The sequence below is a fragment of the Rhinatrema bivittatum genome, chromosome 2 (genome assembly GCF_901001135.1).
Source record: "Rhinatrema bivittatum chromosome 2, aRhiBiv1.1, whole genome shotgun sequence".
NCBI lineage: Eukaryota > Metazoa > Chordata > Amphibia > Gymnophiona > Rhinatrematidae > Rhinatrema > Rhinatrema bivittatum.
Genome location: NC_042616.1, coordinates 531,048,057 through 531,069,869, shown reverse-complemented (window position 1 = coordinate 531,069,869; position 21,813 = coordinate 531,048,057). Strand labels below are relative to the sequence as shown.

The 21,813-nt window shown below is 43.7% G+C and overlaps 1 protein-coding gene across 1 annotated transcript in view; it reads left to right on the top strand.

Moving 5' to 3' along the window:
• The window catches only part of ATP9B (ATPase phospholipid transporting 9B (putative)), a 1,157,977-nt gene that overhangs the window by 720,710 nt on the left and 415,454 nt on the right, over nt 1–21,813 (top strand). Inside the window, exon 13 of the mRNA XM_029590836.1 lies at nt 15,722–15,882. Within this exon, the coding sequence (XP_029446696.1) occupies nt 15,722–15,882 (161 nt within the window). The remainder of the gene's footprint in view (nt 1–15,721; nt 15,883–21,813) is intronic.

Genomic DNA, 21,813 nt, shown 5'->3' with positions numbered 1-21,813 from the left:
GGTCCGGGGGGGGCGCGGGGAGCGATCTCCCGCTCTCCGGCCATCGGCTGCCACTCATAAAGATGGCGCCGATGGCCCTTTGCCCTTACCATGTGACAGGGTATCTGTGCCATCGGCCAGGCCCTGTCACATGGTAGGAGCACTGGATGGCCGGCCATCCAGTGCTCCTACCATGTGACAGGGACCGGCCAATGGCACGGATACCCTGTCACATGGTAAGGGCAAAGGGCCATCGGCGCCATTTTTTTTAGCGCAGCTGATGGCCTGGGAACGGGAGATCGCTCCCCGCGGCCCCCCTGGACCACCAGGTATGTGTAAAACGTTTTGGGGGGTCGGGAGAGTGGGGGAGGCTAAGGGGGTAATTTAAAGGGTCGGGGTGGGTTTTTTTTTATCGGCACGGCCCTCGCTAAAATAAATTAGTGATGTGAATTGGAATCAGAACCAATCCCAATTCACATCTCTAATGATCAGATTCCCCCCCCCCCCCCCCCAGCCGAACCCGATCGTTAAAACGATCGGGAACACGATTTTCATCCCTAATTATAACATCTCGGGCAAATTGGAGAAATAAATTGAGCATTGGCAAGTAAATATCCTGTTATAATACACATAGTCTCAGTTATGCAGGACTAATAAAATATAAAAATATGTGAAATCCATACAAACATTTGGCCGTATTGTGTATGTTTGCTTCTATTTTTTAGTGTTTTGAAATGATAGTAACTGGCAACAGTGACACATCTGGACCAATGCATATGTTGCCCAAATACCCATTGAACACCCAAAGACTGTTTTTTGAGTGGAATTAATAAAGTCTATAGCTTTATTCAAAAACCCTGAAAAGGTAGTCTAGCCCAGTTGTTCTCAACAGGTGTGTCAGGACACACTTATTGTGTTGCAAAGTCCCAGATGGTGTGTCGCAGAGCCAGCAGAAAACTGATCTTTCCTCATCAGTCTGCGCAGGAGTTGGCTGACTTCTCTTTTATTGGGTATGACAGGAAGCTGCTCTTGCTTCCTTCTCCTCTTCCTGTCCAGTGGGAGGTTGTTCCCTCCTCCTTCACCTAGATCAGAGTGTGAAATCATCAACCCTTGTTCATATGGGCCCGGTACGACACCAGCTTTATCTTCCTCTGCCTGGCCTAGCAGTGAGGCTCCTGATGCTCTCTTCACCCCATGGGGCCTGGATGTGAAAGCAGGAGCATAAGCAGCGGCGGACTCACGATGTCGGACAGACCCAGGTATTCGCCACCCAGGCCGGCCCAGGACACCTCACGTGGTCTGCCGAGCGCGGCTCTGTCTCGGCCGCGCAGGGCAGACCACGTGACTGGAGCGATCGGCCCACTAGGGGATGCCCAATCCCCCGATAGGCCAATCCGCCCCTGAGCATAAGGGAGAAATGTGCATGCTTTATAGATTTGCTGCTTCTGCCTCCTCATCTTCCTCTCCTCAGTGCTTCTTGCCCTCAACTGCTGCTGATAAAGAGGGAGGGAGACTGAATTGGACTGAAGTCTTTTCTGCTGGCTGGGAGCCAGGAGGAAGGGGAAATGTACTGGGCAGAAAGACATGGGGAGATAGGGAGTCAGGAGTCTGCTGAATAGGAAGAGGTGGGGGAAAGGAGGTTGGGTTTGCTGAGGATGGAGGGTTTGGGGGCCTTTGGACAGGGAAGAGATATGAAAGGAGAGAAAGATTGAGGTGTGGGTCTGCTGCGTTGGGGGAGAGGGCAGCGGGGAGTGGGGGATGCTGAGCAAGAAGGAGTAGAAAAGAGGTGGTCATAGGTATTTTGGATAGGGAAGGGGAGAGGGAAGGGTAGAATAAGTTGAGCAGGGGCGAGAGGGAGCACGGGGAACAGGGTATGGGGTGTGAGTGTCAGGATTGTTGGATAGGTATATGAGCATGTAAAGGAATGATTGAGTAGTTGGGAGAAGTGAGGGGTGATGGGAGCATGGAGGGGAGTGACTGGGTACAAGGGCCATACTATGTCAGTTTTAAGAATATGTATTTCTTCTCTCTTTGAACTTTGCTTAGTGTAGGAGGAAATATATCTCTGTTTCTAGTCTCCAGTTTTGCACAATATGCAGAAGGTACTCTTGGGGTTTCCATTTCAGGTTTTGTTTGCACATTTGTAATTTGTGGTCTCTTACTCTATATTTGGTGAAAGCAGGTCTGTCTGTGTTCTGTATGTATGTAACTGAGATGAGATACTTTACTAGAGGTTTGTATCAGCCTTTTTGTTATATTTTCTTAATATTATATTGCACTGATGGTGAACTGCTGCCTTTTCATGGGTAGGGCTATTGCTGTTCACTTCTTGGAGTTAGTGCTACTGAGGTATGGCAGGATTGACAGACATGTACAGAGTGGGGTTTGTTTGTATTATTTTACAATGCACCTGGTAATAGAGGGAGTTTGTAAAGCTGTTCTTAAGATGACATCAGAATCAGAATATCTTTTTTGTATGGTGAGTTGTACAGGGAAACGTCTTAATTCTGCTCTGCACCCATTGTTAGGAAGCAGGGAATTCCTGTATATGCAGAGCATATGCTTATATTTAGTCCCATGATGGTCATGTGTTCAGTGTGTTACACATGTTAGCATCAACTCTCAGGTGTGTCCTGATAGACTAGGTTCAGAATCATTGGTCTAGCCCAGCGCTTCTCAACCGGTGTGTCGTGACACACCAGTGTGTCGCCAAACACCGACAGGTGTGTCGCATGCTCCCAGTCTCTCCTGCTGCTCTTCCTTCCCTGCTGCTGTTGCCACCGAGCTATCAATACGTTCAAGCCCAGTGGGAACGGCAACGGTGGTAGATGAAGCATTGGCACCTGCAGCTGGCCTTTTCTTCTTTCTGCGCGCGCCCCCCCCCCCCCCCCCCCCCCCCCCCCCGTGACCCGGAACATGAAGTGATACGCGGTGCGCGGGAAGGAGAAAGAGCCGTGCCGCGTGGAAAAATAGCAGCGGCGGCAGCAGCATTGGCCCCCGAGCAATCGAAGAAGCCAGTAATCGGGAAAGGAGACAGCAGCATGAGCCTCCCGCGGATGATGGGATTCTTCTTTCTTGTCCTGCGGGGGCTGGAGGAGGAGGCTGCTGCAGCTACCATTTGTGCTCCGGGGGGGGGGGGAGAGGAAGTGAGTGAGAGAAAGAGAGAGAAGCAGCCAGCCTGTGTGTGATTGAAAGAAAATGGTAAGAGAGCTGATGTGTGTGTATATGTGAGAGACAATGAAAGTGACTGCTCAGGGAGATGACTGATGTGTATGTGAGAGTGTGAGACATTAGTCAGAGAGGTGACTGATGTGTGTGTGTGTGAGAGAGAGAGAGAAAGCATGGAAGTGAGAAATCTGGGTATGTGAGAAAGCATGGGAGTAAGAAGCCTGGAAAGGGGGGGGGGGGTGTATCTGTGTGTGAAAGAAAGCATGGGAGTGAGAATCCTAATTATGTGAGTGAGAGCATGGGAGTGGGAAGCCTGTGTGTGTGTGTGTGTGTGTGTGTGTGCATGCATGAGAGAGTGAGACTGGTGTGTGTGAATGTGAGAGAGAGAATGTGATTCAGGGAATGAGAAGCCTGTGCACATGGAGAGCAAGCATGGAAACGAGACTGGTGTGGGTGTGTAACGGAGAGAAAGTGATTATGGGAATGAGAAGCCTGTGCATGTGAAGTAAGTGAGCATGGGAGTGAGAAACCTGGGTGTGTATGTGAGACACAGCATGGGAGTGAGAAGCCTGTATATCTGAAAGAGAACATGGGAGTGGGAAGCCTGTGTGTGTGTATGCATGAGAGAGGTCAGGTGACTGGTGTGTGTTTGTGTAACAGAGAGAAAGTGATTATGGGAATGAGAAGCCTGTGCATGTGAAGAGAGTGAGCAAGGGAGTGAGAAATCTGGGTGTGTGAGAGACACAGCATGGGAGGGAGAAGCCTGTATATCTGAAAGAGAACATGGGAGTGGGAAGCCTGTGTGTGTGTGTGTGTGTGTATGCATGAGAGAGATCAGGTGACTGGTGTGTGTGTGTGAGAGAGAAAGAAAGTGATTATGGGAATGAGAAGCATGTGAAGAGTGAGCATGGGAGTGTTTGTGTGTGTGTGTGAGACACAGCATGGGAGTGAGAAGCCTGTATATCTGAAAGAGAACATTGGAGTGGAAAGCCTGTGTGCGTGTATGCATGAGAGAGGTCAGGTGACTGGTGTGTTTGTGTTTGTGTGTGAGAGAAAGAAAGTGATTATGGGAATGAGAAGCCTGTGCATGTGGAGAGAACAAGCATGGGAGAGAGAGACTGGTTGTGTGTGTGTGTTAGAGAGATGGAGAAAGTGATTGAGAGTGAGAAGCCCATATATGTAAGTAGAACACAGCTGTGGGAAGCCTATGTGTATGTATGGCATGAGAGAAACTGTTCAGGAAGGTGACTGGTGTGTGTGTGTGTCAAAGACTGTTTGGGAGATGATTGGTGTGTGAGCGACAGAAACTGGTCATGGGGGCATGACTGGTGTGATATGTGTGTGTGAGAGACATGGGCACTAAGGAAGAGGACCATGAGTATAGAGCTTAGCTTCTACTGCTGCTTCTGGTGTGTGCCACGGCCTGCATGGAAGGGGAGTAGGAGAGCTGCTGGAGGGGTAAGTAAAGGTGGCTTTTTAAGTTTTTTTCTTGATTGACTGCCATTTTAATTATTTAATATTATGTGATGTCTGCTTTTTTGAAATATTTTATAGGTGTTTGGAGGTGTTTAATAGTTTTTATGAGTTCTTAATTGTTGGATATTATTCTGTTCATAGCTGTTTTGAAACATTTATTCTGCTTATTAGTATAGTTTTACAATTATTTCTGTGTGGGGATCTATAGCTGCTTGCTAGTTCTGTTTTCCTAATAAGAGGTGTATTGATTTTTAGGGCCTGATTTAATATTTGTAGTGTTGCCTTTTCATAGATAGGGTTGCTCCTGTTTGAGTGTATTCCATAATATAGGTATAACTGTGTGCGGATTAGTTTATGTGCATTACTACAGATCCTGGCAGTATGTTAGGTTGGCTCTGTGTCTGTTACCGAGATGAGATATTTTACTAGCATGTAAGCATTTGTATCAGTCTTATTTGTTGTGTTTTCTCAAGAGGACATGCATTGGTGATAAACTGCTGTCTTTTCATAAGTAGGGCTATTGAGCCTGGAAGTAGAAGGAGTTTGAGTTGCTGTTACCGAGATGACACCAGAACCAGAATATCTTTTTTGTAGGGTGAGTTGTATGGGGAATGTCATAATTCTGCTTTACATCCATTATTGTAGGTCAGGGGGGGTTCCCGTGGATGCAAACTGTATTTTTACATCTAGCCCCGTGACGATCATGGGTCAGTGTGTCATGCATGTGAGAACCATCTGTCAGGTGTGTCCTGACAGAAAAAAGGTTGAGAACCACTGGTCTAGCCTATGTGCTTGAGACCCACTTTACAAAAAACTACAAATTTCTAGATAGGTCTGGACCTTCCAGGGAGCCCTTTCTGTGCAAGCAGGAATGTCGGCCCTCCTAAACACTGAGCTGTGGCCTTGCTGCAATGAATTATCCCACTCCCACAGCTGATCCTTTGTCACTTGATTACATGAAGCACCCCCCTCCCCTTTGACAAAGATCATGACCTATGCCGGACATGTGGACGCCATCTGCTCTGAGCTAACACATTATGAGGAAGGTCCTAACCCAGTTTCAGAGAGACGTAATCCATCTGATCAGAATGCATCCACACAAGCAAGGGATGCTGAGTCCTATCTGAAACGTTGACCACATTCACACCACAGGATGCATCCCCTCACAAGAGATTATCTTAGACCTACAGTGTTTACTATGTATAACAGAGCATTCTAAGCCAAGTCATAACATAACGAAAATGCTCTAGCAAGGTAATCCAAGTGAACTGAGTTGCTGCCCCCTTCTCTACAATCGCAATTCAATTAATTTAACTTTTTTAAAATTAAACACTGACTCATACAGATGACACAATCCCGGGGCCATCTATAAATATAACCTGCCTGCCCTAACTCAGTTAACTGTCCCAAGACCACCGCATGTATAACACCTCAAGCTACAAACTCAAACTCTCTGCCCACACACTGGTCTATCAGCTTACATTTGGGCCTGCCACAGCTGCACATTCTATTAAGATAAACCAGTGAATAAGACTGTACCAAGTCAACCAAGTTGCCATCTTGCTGGGGTTGATCAAACTCAGGTAATAGCCAAATCCATCTAGTCAGACCCTGACCACCAAGATGCCCTTCAATGTAGCCCCAACCTTACAGTTGGGCTTCCCCTCCGCTGAGTACTGGGCTCTTTGGAGCCAGGATGCAGAGCACCAACACCTTCTAGAGGGGTGAACAATGTTGCCAAACAGGGTACACTCAGCATGAAAGCAATAGTGATATGGTCTGATGCAGGTCCCTTTCAGCTAATGCAGCAATAGATCAGCAATACTGGTCCAACACTACTTGGTGCTCTGCCACCAACTTCTCAAGACAAGGAAGCAACAGCATATTATCCTGCCAATATTTAGGAACAGAAAACACTTAGAAGAAGAAATTAATGATCTTGTTTGAATGAAACACAAACAAACCAGTACCAAATGGTGAGCCCCATTGCCCGTAAGAGCTGTTGAAGCACACAGTCATATCTAGATAGACTCCCACCCAGGCACCTTTAAATCAACTTAAACTACATAATCCCATTACCTATCCAGCAGAGCAAGACTACAGTTTCCACCAGATAATTCTCCCATGAGTCCATCAAAGGGTAACCCACACCTGAAGCAAAGCTACCACCTACCCAGGATCTGTTTTTGCAGACACAGCAACAAAATTAGCATGTCAAACAAATACCTCAAGTGGCTATTCAAGTGGGCTATTCAAGTAGGAAATACTTGAGGACTGACAATCAATCCCTCTACCACAACTAAGTCATCAAGTTGAATTATCAAGTGGATATCCCCACATACGTGGCCACCACAGTCTGTGAGAACTTCATGAAGACAATGCTGCAAGAGACACCCAAAACACCCAGTCCACAGACACACAGCAAGAGTCTGCAGCTATTGTTCAGAAGCATTAGAGTGTGGTTCCAAGTCATCACTGATCACAGGGGAGGGGGCAACCACAATAATCTTTGTTAAAATTTGATTAGATGTTTCTCCACTTGCCAACTCCACTTGGTTATGAGCAGCCAGTCATATTCAGAGGTTAGTTATGTTACCCCAACTGATGCCATAATCAAACCTCACAAACATATGCTCTGAGGGTATAACCTTATATGTAAATGCAGGTGTTCAGTGAGTGACCATGACTGGCATAGGGGGTGCCCACCTTTACGGCTAGGGTCTTATGGACCATAGCAGCGCATTTGCAGGTTTGACTAGCACTGAGGCTCAAATACTCTCAGGTACAAAGTCATGCTTTTTCCACTTATGTCAGCTTCGCCATCTCCATCCCATCTTTGATGATCCTGCCTTTGTTACAGTCACCCAAACCTGTGTAATCTCCCACCTAGACTATTGGAATTCCTTCCACGTCAGCCTGCCGGAAGAGCTAAATCGCCAACTGCAGTTCATGCAAAACACTGCAGCATGGAGCCTGCTCAACACCAGCAAATTTAATCAAGTCACACCACTCCTAAAGTCACTATATTGGCTTCCAGTATCCTATTGTACCACCTTCAAAGTTCTGATCCTGACTATTAAAGCACTCAAGGACCTAGCATCACCCTTTCCTGTCAACCAACCCTGCCCATATACTCCCTCCCGCCCTTGGCACATACTGCCTAAAACGCGCTTGGAAGTATCTGCTCCCAAGAAAATTCAGGCTCCATCTACTGAATCTCTGTGCCACTGGATATCAGGCGAGGAATGACATCCTAATGAGTAAAGTCTAAAGAGGTTAGGGCTGTTCAGCTTGGAGAAGAGATGGCTCAGGGGGGATATGTTAGAGATCTACAAAAGCATGAAAGGACTTGAACAGGTAAATTTAAAATAGTTATGTACTCTTTCAGATAATACAAGGACTAGGGGGTACTCCATGAAGTTGGAAAGTAGCACATTTAAAACAAATTGGGGAAAAAATCTTTTTCATTCAAAGCAGAATTAAGCTCTGGAATTTGTTGCCAGTGGGTGTGGTTAAGGAAGCTAGTGTAGCTGAGTTTAAAAAAGATTTGGATAAGTTCCCAGAGAAGTCCATAAACTGCTATTAATCAATAAGGAATAGTCACTGCTTGTTGCCAGCATTAGTAGCATAGGATCTTTTTAATGTTTCGGTACTTGTGACTTGGTTTGGCCACTATTGGAGTCAGAATACTCGGCTTGATGGATCCTTGGTCTAACCCAGTGGTTCTCAGCCTTTTTTCTGTCGGGACACACCTGACAGAGGTTCTCATATGCATGACACACTGACCCATGATTTGTCACGGGGCTAGATGTAAAAGTACAGTTTGCATCCACGGGAACCCCCCTGACCCACAATAATGGATGTAAAGCAGAATTATGAAATTCCCCGTACAACTCACCTTACAAAAAATATATTCTGGTTCTAATGTTATATCAGTAACAGCAACACAAACTCCTTCTACTTCCAGGCTCAATAGCCCTACTTATGAAAAGACAGCAGTTTACCACCAATGCATGTCCTCTTGAGAAAATACAACAAATAAGACTGATACAAATGCTTATATGCTAGTAAAATACCTCACCTCGGTAACAGATACAGAACCGACCTAACATACTCCCAGGATCTGTAGTAATGCACATAAACTAATCCACACACAGTTACACCTGTATTATGGAATACACTCAAACAGGAGCAACCCTATCTATGAAAAGGCAACACTACAAATATTAAATCAGGCCCTAAAAACCAATACACCTCCTATTAGGAAAACAGAACTAGCAAGCAGCTAGAGATCCCCACACAGAAATAATTGTAAAACTATACTAATAAGCAGGATAAATGTTTCAAAACAGCTATGAACAGAATAACATCCAACAATTAAAAACTCATAAAAACTATTTAAAATTCTCCAAACACCAATAAAATATTTAAAAAAGGAGACACATCACATAATATTAAATAATTAAAATGGCAATCAAGAAAAATAAACTTAAAAAGCCACCTTTACTTACATCCTCCAGCAGCTCTCCTACTCCTCTTCCATGCAGGCCGTAGCACACACCAGAAGCAGCAGTAGTGGCTAAGCTCTATACTCATGGTCCTCTTCCTTAGGGCCCCTGTCTCTCATACACACACCATACCAGTCATGCCCCCCATGACCAGTTTCTGACTCTCACACACCAATCATTTCCCAAACAGTCTTTGACACACACACCAGTCACCTTCCTGAACAGTTTCTCTCATGCCATACACACACACAGGCTTTCCACTCCCGTGTTCTACTTACATATACGGGCTTCTCACTCTCATAATCACTTTCTCTGTCTCACACACACACACACACCAGTCTCTCACTCCCATGCTTGTTCTCTCCACATGCACAGGCTTCTCATTCCCATAATCACTTTCTTTCTCTCTCTCACACACACACACACACACACACACATACACACACACACACATACACACACCAGTCACCTGATCTCTCTCATGCATACACACACACACAGAGGCTTCCCACTCACATGTTCTCTTTCAGATATACAGGCTTCTCTCTCCCATGCTGTGTCTCTCACACACCCAGGTTTCTCACTCCCATGCTCATTCTCTTCACATGCACAGGCTTCTCATTCCCATAATCACTTTCTTTCTCTCTCACACACACACACACACATACACACACCAGTCACCTGTTCTCTCTCATGCATATACACACACATAGGCTTCCCACTCCCATGTTCTCTTTCAGATATACAGGCTTCTCTCTCCCATGCTGTGTCTCACACACACACACACACTCCCATGCTCACTCTTCACATGCACAGGCTTCTCATTCCCATAATCACTTTCTTTCTCTCTCACACACACACACACACATACACACACCAGTCACCTGATCTCTCTCATGCATATACACACACATAGGCTTCCCACTCCCATGTTCTCTTTCAGATATGCAGGCTTCTCATTCCCATGCTGTGTCTCACACACACCCAGGTTTCTCACTCCCATGCTCACTCTCTTCATATGCACAGGCTTCTCATTCCCATAATCACTTTCTTTCTCTCTCATGCACACATACACACAAACACACACCAGTTCCCTGATCTCTCTCATGCATACACACACACACAGGCTTCCCACTCCCATGTTCTCTTTCAGATATGCAGGCTTCTCACTCCCATTCTCACTCTCTTCACATGCACAGGCTTCTCATTCCCATAATCACTCTCTCTGTTACACACACTCACACATACACACATACACACCAGTCTCTCTCTCATTTCCATACTCACTCTCCACGTGCACAGGCTTCTCATTCCCATAATCACTCTCTCTGTTACACACACTCACACATACACACATACACACCAGTCTCTCTCTCATTTCCATACTCACTCTCCACGTGCACAGGCTTCTCATTCCCTGAATCACATTCTTTCTCTCACATTCACACACACCAGTCTCTCTCTCACACACACCGTCACCTTACCAACCAGTCTCTCTCTCATGCACGCACGCACACACACACACAGGCTTCCCACTCCCATGCTCTCTCTCACATAATCAGGCTTCTTACTCCCATGCTTTCTCACTTCCATGCTTTTTCTCTCACACACTCACATACACATCAGTCATCTCTCTGAGCAGTCACTTTCATTGTCTCTCACATATGCACACACATCAGCTCTTTGACCAGTTTCTCTCAATCACACACATGCTCTCAATCAAATATATTCTCTCACTTACACACAGGCTCTCAATCACACACACATTCTCTCACTTACACACAGGCTGACTGGCTGCTTCTCTCTCTTTCTATCCCCCCCCTCCCCCAGCACAAATGTTACTGCAGCAGCCTCCTCCTCCAGCCCCCGCAGGCCAAGAAAGAAGAAGCCCATCGGCCGCGGGAGGCTCATGCTGCTGTCTTCTTTCCCGATCACCGTCTACTTTGATTGCTCGGGGGCCGATGCTGCTGCTGCCGCCACTGCTACTTTTCCACGCGGCATGGCCTTTCTCCTTCCCGCGCACCGCGTATCTCTTCCTGTTCCAGGTCACCGGGGGGGGGGGCGCGGGTAGGCGTGGTAAGAAGAAAAGGCCAACCGCGGGTGCCAGAGCTTCTTCTAGCGCCGTTGCCGTTCCCGCTGGGCTTGAACGTGCTGATAGCCCGGCGGCAACAGCAGCAGGAAAGGAAGAGCAGCGGGAGACCGGGAGCACGCGACACACCAGCCGGTGCTTGGCGACACACTGGTGTGTCGCAACACACCGGTTGAGAAGCGCTGGTCTAACCCAATATGGCATATCTTATGTTCTTATTGTGATGTGCTGTGTTTTGTTTTATACCACATGCTGATTACTGAGACCAACAGGATCCATTTTGATCTCTTTAGACAGCAAAACTTTCTCTCACATATATACAGTTTCTCCTAAGTGTATTTTCACGGCACATCATATGGCTTTTTTCTGCAGTGACTTCCTTCTTACTACTCTCCCTTATAGGCCATGTTTGGGGAGTAATCTGGAGATTTTTGAACAGTTGGCATTTTCCCCAGTTTCAGCCAAAGACCTCTTTTAAAGCAATTTTAGGCTTCACAGTGACCTTCAGCAGCAGTTTCCTTAGTTCACAGTTACTCACATTAAGGGGAAGGTCTGATTATGGCAATGTTTTTGAGTGCCAAATTGTTTCCATTGTAAATGGTGGACCAGACAGTGCCCTAAAGTATATTCAATCACATCAAAATTTTCTTATAGCCTTCCCCCAATGTATACCTTTGAATAACGTATCCTGGAGTTCTTTCAGCAGCTTCTTGTTAGGCATGTTTGCTTCATATTCATTCCATACATTGGAACAGCTTCATTCTTTATCCAGGTGTATTTGAATCAGCTCAACTACTTTGGTTAGACACAGATGGGCTCTATTTAAATTATTATGGGATTTGTTAAGGGAGTTTTTTGAATGGCAGTTAATCTGGATTAGCTTTGATAAAGGGTGAGAAAACATATGCAGTCACAACTTATTGTATACAAAAGTTTAGGTACCTCTGGTTAAATTGTATGTTTCAAAAAAGTGAACAGAAGCTGACACAAAACCTGCATGATGCAGAATTAAGCATGACATCTTTCTGCACTTTTTAATGCAAAATTGACCCAAGTAAGATATCGAACCAGGGACCTTCCACATGCAACATGTAGCACTGTCACGACTACCAGACAGACCCACAAAGTTTACTGTTTTAAGGCCAAACTAACTATATTTAAGACATCCCTACAGTAAAAGAAAGTTGAAAAATGTCTCTTAGGTTTCTCAGTTTTCAGGTGGGAACTGCCCTTTTTAACACTCATAGGTTGTTGTGTTTCCCGGCCGCGGTCCCGCCATCTCCTAGTTCTGAGCTATGCCCGCCTTAGGTGCACATGCGCGCATCTTCGCTGACTTTAAAGGGGCCGCGGCAGGAAACCCGTATGATGACGTCTCTCAGCCTTACTATTTAAGGCGGGCTCCGCCATTCAGTCTTTGCCTTGGCAACAGGTCTTCACGCTTCCTTTCGTGTGCTTAGTTGCTGCTCGTTTGTGTTCCTATTCCAGTATGTGTTCCTGTTCCAGCATTCGTGTTCCTGTTCCAGCTACCTGTTCCTCTTCCAGTGTTCGTGTTCCAGTTCCAGCTACCTGTTCCCGCTACCCTTTGGACCGATTCCTTGGCTTTGACCCTCACTTGTACCTGACTGCTCTCTGGATGGATTCCTTAGCTTTGACCCTCACTTGAATCTGACCTTGTCTTCAGCTGCCTGCCCTGACTCCAGCTTGAACCTGATTGTCTTAGGACCTGGCCTTTTTTTAGGCTCCTACTCACAAACCCGGACTTAACTTTGTTCCTAATTAAGAACATAAGAACATGCCATACTGGGTCAGACCAAGTATCCATCAAGCCCAGCATCCTGTTTCCAACAGTGGCCAATCCAGGCCATAAGAACCTGGCAAGTACCCAAAAACTAAGTCTATTCTTTGTTACCGTTGCTAGTAATAGCAGTGGCTATTTTTGAAGTCAACTTAATTAATAGCAGGTAATGGACTTCTCCTCCAAGAACTTATCCTTTTTTAAACACGGCTATACTAACTGCACTAACCACATCCTCTGGCAACAAATTCCAGAGTTTAATTGTGCGTTGAGTGAAAAAGAACTTTCTCCGATTAGTTTTAAATGTGCCACATGCTAACTTCATGGAGTGCCCCCTAGTCTTTCTATTATCTGAAAGAGTAAATAACCAATTCACATCTACCAGTTCTAGACCTCTCATGATTTTAAACACCTCTATCATATCCCCCCTCAGCCGTCTCTTCTCCAAGCTGAAAAGTCCTAATCTCTTTAGTCTTTCCTCATAGGGGAGCTGATCCATTCCCCTTATTTTGGTCACCCTTCTCTGTACCTTCTCCATCGCAATTATATCTTTTTTGAGATGCGGCGACCAGAACTGTACACAGTATTCAAGGTGCGGTCTCACCATGGAGCGATACAGAGGCATTATGACATTTTCCGTTTTATTCACCATTCCCTTTCTAATAATTCCCAACATTCTGTTTGCTTTTTTGACTGTCGCAGCACACCAAACTGACGATTTCAATGTGTTTTCCACTATGACGCCTAGATCTTTCTTGGGTAGTAGCACCTAATATGGAACCTAACATTGTGTAACTATAGCATGGGTTATTTTTCCCTATATGCATTACCTTGCACTTATCCAAATTAAATTTCATCTGCCATTTGGATGCTCAATTTTCCAGTCTCACAAGGTCTTCCTGCAATTTATCACAATCTGCTTGTGATTTAACTACTCTGAATGCTTGCCTGCTTCTGTCTGTCCGGGCTTCTAGGACCTGGCCTTTTCTTTGACTTTGCTCATTTGGACCCTGTGTCTCCGCTGCATCCTGGCACCCTGCCTTGGACACTCTTCAAAATCAACCATGCGGAGGCCGGCCCTGGTACCCAAGGGCTCAACCAGCGGGGAACGAGGGCTGGTATTGGCGAAGCTCCAGTCAGCCTCCGCTTCCAGTTCGGCCCTGCCTCCCTCCACCTCGGGCCAAGGGGCCACCTTCACAACAAAGGTAGCTTACTTGAAAGAGAATACAAAACTCAAGATCTGTTCTTTCTATAGCTGCCATCAGACCATAATAGATATTTTATTAGGTTATCAGTTATTGTTTTATAACATCAGCTATAGAAAGAACACATCCTGAGCTTTGCATTCCAATCTCACCACCAGTAAATAAGCTAGTAGAATGAGCAGGTGTAAATTGGGTGCTATGCAAAGGAAAAACGTGTAGATCATACTTACAAAAGGGATTTTCAGACTTTGACAGTAAGGCCCCTCCAGGACCCACTCCACATATCTGAACCCCCCTCCCTTCTATCCTTCTAGAGTTTGTTCCTCACCTCATCTAAGGCTGTCTCCAGGATGCAGAAGATGCTTTTCACCTTCCCTCAAAGGGCTCTAATTCCTTCTCTCACTTCACTTGCCTGCTCATACACATTTCCCTAAAGAACCATTTTCTGACTCTTTGAACATCCTAGCCATTTACTCCTTCCCACTCTCCCCATTTCTGGCTCTCATCCCCTCCATGTTTCCGCCTTTCTAGCTCTTGTGCCCACTCAGCACTCTTCTTTTGGACTGTCTGCCCTTTCAGTCTATCAGCATAAGAACAGTACAAGTGTTACATTCATTGTCCTTCCTGTTCTCCTACCTTTTTCCCCACAGTACACACTTCTGTTCTAACAGGTAGAGGTCCCAAGAAAAGGAAGAGGCAGGCTTCTCTGTAAACAGTGGGCAGAGTGGTTTTTATTGTTCTCTCGCTGCCTTGCGTGCATTTGTGTTCCACAATTCTTTCCAAACGCACTTCTGCTTCAAGCCCCAGTGCAGACAGCTAGGTGGAATCCACCAGCCTCATTTGCAGGCCGCCTCCTTTGACAGCTGGCTGCAATACCATTTTTTAATGATAATTATATATAATATCATTTTGCATCTCTGTTGGGATAGAATGCCAGAAGATCATAGTGTTCTAAAACTGCATGGATGTTTCTTTATACTTGTTGTGCACAGTATCCAATATTTAAACCTGAAGTTCTTAAAAAAAAATTGAATCTAGTAGTGTGTGACACATTTTGTTTTTTTAGATCCTAGATGGTTTTTGAGCTAGTTAAGTGCAAAACATACCCTGAAAATTAATGTTCAGGTTTATTTCTCAAAACTCACTGATACAAAGTGACAGTACAAAGGGAAGAAGATCATCTGCCAGATCTCGTGGGGAGGGAGGTGGGTGCTTATAATGATGAAACTACATGATGAAATTTGGAATGTAATACAGCTGCTGTTGAACCTTAAGACTGGTGGTACTACCATACTGCCATAATCTGTTTATTGGAGGAATTTATTTTGTTACTTCTTGTGACCTTTGCAGCAATTTTAAGCAACATTTAGGACCTGATTAACTAAAACTTTCCCCATACTGTATCCATGGGAAAAATGCTTGGTGAAAAAGGCCATTAGTCTATTACTATGACTTCCCTTTAGCTGACTTCTGTTGACCAATTTATTTTCTTTCATTTTAGGTGGGTTTGTTGGACCTTGAGCTGAATCAACTGACCAAGGCCTTGTTTTTGGCTCTGGTTTTACTTTCTGTTGTTATGGTAACATTGCAAGGATTTGTGGGGCCATGGTATCGCTACCTTTTTAGATTCCTCTTGCTTTTTTCTTACATCATCCCTATCAGGTATGTATGAAGAATCAAAGGAAAACAAATGTCTAATTTCACTGAATGTTGCTTTCGTGAAATTTATACTTTGTTCTTGTTGTGATGGTAATTGATCTTATTGGGAAACTGAAGGAGTAACTGCCAACAAATCTGCTGATTCTTGAAGGATCTCTGCAGAAAACAATACTGTTGTATTTTTTGCATGTAGTGTTCATCTCAGTGGAGTAATCAGAATATCTAATCACTTTACTGGCATAAATGTATTTATAAAGGTACTGCTGCTACTATATTAGGTGGTACATTTTTAAATTTGCTTTATTTACCACAGTGGATATTGTGAATTTTGAAAATAATTTTAAAACTGAATCAAAATATTAAAATAGTTGTAGTCCAATAACTCAGATGTTTCAGTTCATGATGATGAGTTCTTTTGCAATTTGATGCTGCGCATAATTTACATTTAAAAAGTTACTGATACCAAATATTAAAATTCTTTCCATGAAACAGGTATATCAGCTTATGGTTCCTATTATGCTCTTTTGCTTATAACATCATAAATTTGCTTTTAAAAATAATGCCATTTAACAAGAAGACTATGATTTTAGATGAGACTGGCAAAGTAGGTAGAGCATGTGAAACATGAAGATTATAGGTTCATATTCCGTGTCCATTAATAACAGTGTGACTCAGAACAAATCACTTAACTTCCCTGTACTAAAACTTAAATTGTAAGCTGTTTGAAGATAGGGACATTGTAATCATCTTACTTCTTTAGTACAGCTTTACACATCGGCAGCACAATGTACAGTGGCTATAGAAAATCTATACCCCTTGTAAATGTTCACTTTTGATGCCTTAGAGCATTAAACCATTGTTTGTTCCATGTATCCACACATCCTACTCTGCAACTGTAAAGTGAAAAATATATTCCAAAAATCTTTAGAAAATGAAGAAGAAAGAGAAACTTTGAATAGCTTGGTTGGATAAGTGTCCACCATCTTGTATTTCTTTAGCCATCCTAAATACTTAAAGCTTTGATATAACCAATCGCCTTCAAAAGCACACATCAAGAGAATTGGCCCCACATGTATTAAATTGTACTGATTTGCATGATGTCAGGATAAATTCAACAAACATTAAACCATTGTTTGTTCCATGTATCCACACATCCTACTCTGCAACTGTAAAGTGAAAAATATATTCCAAAAATCTTTAGAAAATGAAGAAGAAAGAGAAACTTTGAATAGCTTGGTTGGATAAGTGTCCACCATCTTGTATTTCTTTAGCCATCCTAAATACTTAAATACTTAAAGCTTTGATATAACCAATCGCCTTCAAAAGCACACATCAAGAGAATTGGCCCCACATGTATTAAATTGTACTGATTTGCATGATGTCAGGATAAATTCAACAGTTTCTATTGGTTTTCTCTGCAGGGTAGTGTATTTTAAAGCAAAAACTCAACCATGAACACATCACGTTTCACTTTGTTCAAAGGGGAGATCTGAAGTTAGCCTTGTTTCAAGGCAGTCGCCCTTTGTGTGCCTATGTGTTTAATTTTCTACCCTGCTAGCTGGTAATTTTAGCAATGCCTTCAAAGCATGCCTTCAAAGGTGGGTCCCCATTGGAAGGGGCCAGGCCCCTTTATACACACTGAGGAAGTGTTTGACTTGGTATGAGATTGTGAATCTTGGTGCTCATGACTGGAATTTAGAACAAAATTTGTGGATGTTTTTAAATCCTTGGGGTGTTTTATTGCTAAAGAATTTAAAGATCTATTTGCTAAGAGCTTTGCTGGCTGGGAGCACAGAGGAGAGAATCACCTTGCTGGTGGCTGAAAGGAATCAGTAAGTTTTTGCTTGGGACATTGTCTTTTTTAAAAGTATTGGGGCAAAGTTAACTATTTGATAATATTATTTAGTGTGTTTGTGCTTTTAATAGTAAGGCAGAAAATAAACAGAAGTTAGACTGTTTTTATTTTTAAATAGTCAGTAAGGCAGCTAGTAAGCAGACGTTAGTGTTTGTATATATATAAAAACAAAAACAAAAAGTAGCCAGAAGCTAGAAATAAGCTAGGAGCAGTGTACACCTAAGTAAAAAGGTTACTCACCTTGGAAAAGTGTTGAGGTAGTGATTTGGTTTGATTAGGTACCAACATTTGTTAATCAAGAGAGCAGTGAGTCACTCTGGCTGACTAACTGAAGTTAGACTGTATTTCCCAACCCTCCTACCCCTTGCCCACCCACCCCTAGCTCATCCTTTAATTTATAGGCAGGTGCCACTTAAAAAAAAAAAAACACCTTATTGAGAGTTTGATCATTCCCATGTAGGCCACTACTAATCATATAGTGAATTCACTAATACATTTAAAGGACATTAATTAGGCACATTCCTACTCCTATAGCAACCTAAAACTTAAGTAAAAACTGAACAAATTTCATATGAAGGCAGCAGTCCAGCAGCAAGAGGGGGGCTTCCCAGTCTTTTACATCGAGTGTCACATGTATGATTTTTTACCCGCCGGTGAGAAATTGTACATGTGCATGCGATGCAAAGAGCTCCTGGCTCTCAGAGAACGAGTCCAATATCTGGAGGCTAGAGTGGCAGACCTGGAGGAACTGAGGCAGACAGAGGTATATAGATGAGACCTTCAGGGAAATAGTAGCCAAATCCCAACTGCAGACTGGCAGCCCTGGTGTGCTGCCTTTGAGGAAGAAGGTCTAATGATGGGAGAGCATCAACCTGATGCAGCAGGAAAGGATCCTGTAGCAAGGACCTGCTCTCCAGGTGATGCATTGTCCTTTCACACAGAGGATATCTCCCCAAGGCCTACTGTCCAGGAGGGAAGGGTTAGGTCGGCCTTCATAGTTGGTGATTCGATTATTAGGAATGTAGATAGCTGGTGGCTGGTGGGCGTGCGGATTGCCTGGTAATATGCCTACCTGGTGCGAAAGTGGCGGACCTCACGCATCACCTAGATAGGATTTTAGACAGTGCTGGGGAGGAGCCGGCTGTCGTGGTACATGTGGGTACCAACGACATAGGAAAATTTTGGAGGGAGGTTCTGGAAGCCAAATTTAGGCTCTTAGGTAGAAAGCTTAAATCCAGAACCTCCAGGATAGCATTCTCTGAAATGCTCCCTGTTCCACACGCAGGTCACCAGAGGCAGGCAGAGCTCCGGAGTCTCAATGCATGGATGAGACAATGGTGCAAAGAAGAGGGATTCAGTTTTGTTAGGAACTGGGGAACCTTTTGGGGAAGGGGGAGTCTATTCCGAAGGGATGGGCTCCAACTTAACCAGGGTGGAACCAGACTGCTGGCGCTAACTTTTAAAAAGGAGATAGAGCAGCTTTTAAACTAGATCAAAGGAGAAAGATGACAGTCGCTCAGCAGTGCATGGTTTGGAGAGAGGTATCTTCAAAGCATACTAATGATGCATTAGAATTAGGGCATCCAGACAGTGAGGTTCCAATTATAAGAAAAGTAGTCCAAGTGCCTGTAATTAAAAACTCAACTGAGCTAAAAAATTCTAACTTATCCCTATCAATTAAAAAGCAGAATGAAAATACAAGCAAAAAACTAACTTTGAAATGTTTGTATGCTAATGCCAGAAGTCTAAAAAGTAAGATGGGAGAATTAGAATGTATAGCAGTGAATGATAACATAGACTTAATTGGCATCTCAGAGACATGGTGGAAGGAGGACAACCAATGGGACAGTGCTATACTGGGGTACAAATTATATCACAACGACAGAGAGGAGCATCTGGGAGGCATTGTGCCGCTTAATGTCTGGGATGGCGCAGAGTCCAACAAGATAAACATCCTGCATGAGACTAAATGCACAATTGAATCTTTATGGGTAGAAATACCTTGTGTGTCAGGGAAGACTATAGTGATAGGAGTATACTACCATCCACCTGGTCAAGATGGTGAGACTGATAGTGAAATGCTAAGAGGAATTAGGGAAGCTAACCAAATTGGAAGTACAGTAATAATGGGAGACTTCAATTACCACTATACAGAAACAGTTAATAAGTATTGTGCAACGAACCACACTTATCTCACAACACACATTGCAAAAGATTTTTTAAACTTTTATGTGCAGAAATTTATCTCACTATGTGGACCATCATACCACCCTTGGTTGATTCAGGCAGTAAGCCACACTTTCAACCACCATGGGTCACTTTTAATCATCGGTCTGATACAGTCTTTTGAATTGCTTCAATTTTCTACTTTATTTAATTTGCTTTTTTTTATTCATTTTTTGTCCATTTATAATAAAATGTCTTTTAATGATGTTAGAAGCGGAATTGCCTTACTTGAGCGGAGCGCCGCCGCGCTTCCGAGCTGTTACCTTCACTCACTTGTGCAGAGCGTCACCGCGCTTCCAAACCTCTATTTTCAACACTGCCGTGCTTAGTGGGCAGGGATTTCCGATCAAAGGTGCTCGTGTAACTTAGAGCTCCTGTAGTCCGACGTACGTTTCACAGTTGTGCTGCTTCAGGGACTCTGTCCTAATCGGAAGATTTGGGCTTAAAAACGCAAGGTTAATTCCCGCCAAAATTTCTTCAATGTTTAAATGCCTTCATGTTGGCTTTCGTCTAATTCATGCAGTATGTAATGCCTACGAAAATGACAATAGATATGAAACCACATATATTTTTTGCATATACTTTTTGCACTGACATTTTTTAACAGAAAATGTGCACCTCCCAAATGAATTGTAAATTAAGCATGATTGTAGTCTTCTCTTACCGCGTTTAGTCGCCTAGTCCTCTTACCGGCATTCTACTGAATTGCCGCGAGATCTAGGCTGATTTTATAGTATCACCCAACCACACCTTTATAACTGATTTGACAGGGGAGTGAATCCACTCAATTTCCTTATTGAGCCCACCAGGGGTCACTGTGTGTAATTCAAAAATCCATCGTTGTTCACATTGTTGCAATTTTTTAATTCGGTCTCCCTTTCTCCAATGTGGATGAATGATTTCTAAAATGGTCCATTTGATATCAGAAAAATTGTGATTATGATCTCTGAAATGTGTCACCAACGGTTCTTCAATTCGCCCCGTGTTGATGCAGCATTTATGTTCAGTCAATCTGGTTCTGAACGGGCGCTTAGTCATGCCCACGTAAATAAGTGGGCACGGACAAAAAATGGCATACACAACAAAAGAAGATTTGCATGTTGCTTGAGGCAGGGGGATTGTCCGACCTGATGGTAAAGTAATGACAGTCTGTAAAGATTTTAAAGCACAATTGGCACAATTTGCACAGGCCATAATTGTATCCTCGACATTCAGGGACTTGTGGAGGCTGGAATGAACCACTTGGTCTTTAATATTTCTGCCTCGAGAATAAGCGATCCGAATAGGTTCCTTGAATAAAGGATGGATTTCTTGGAGAATTGCCCAGTGTCTCCGGATGGCTCTACTGATCTTTGGGGCGGCCAGTGTGTGCCTCATCACCATGGTCTGTTGGTTCGAATCCTCACGTTGTCTTGGCAAAAACATAAATTCCCTGTTGGAGTAAAGGGCTCGTCGGTAAGCTTTTTTGACGCTCGACAGTGGATATCCTCGTTGCAAAAATCTTTCTGCCAAGATTTGAGACTGTTTCTTAAATTCCAAATTGTCTGTGCACAATCGCCGTATACGCATGAACTGACCAACGGGTAAATTTAACTTAAATGTGGTCGGGTGAAAACTATCGAATCTTAAAAGATTATTGCGGTCACTGGGTTTTCGATACAGAGTGGTAATGACAGAGTCTTCATTTTTGGTGATGAGAATATCCAGGTATGATATTTGTTGATCATGAAAATTCATGGTGAATTTGAGGCATGAATTCAATGAATTAAGCCAGAGATGGAATTCCTGAAGGGCTGTCTGTGATCCTTCCCATATAATGAACACGTCATCTATATATCTTTTCCAATGTTTCA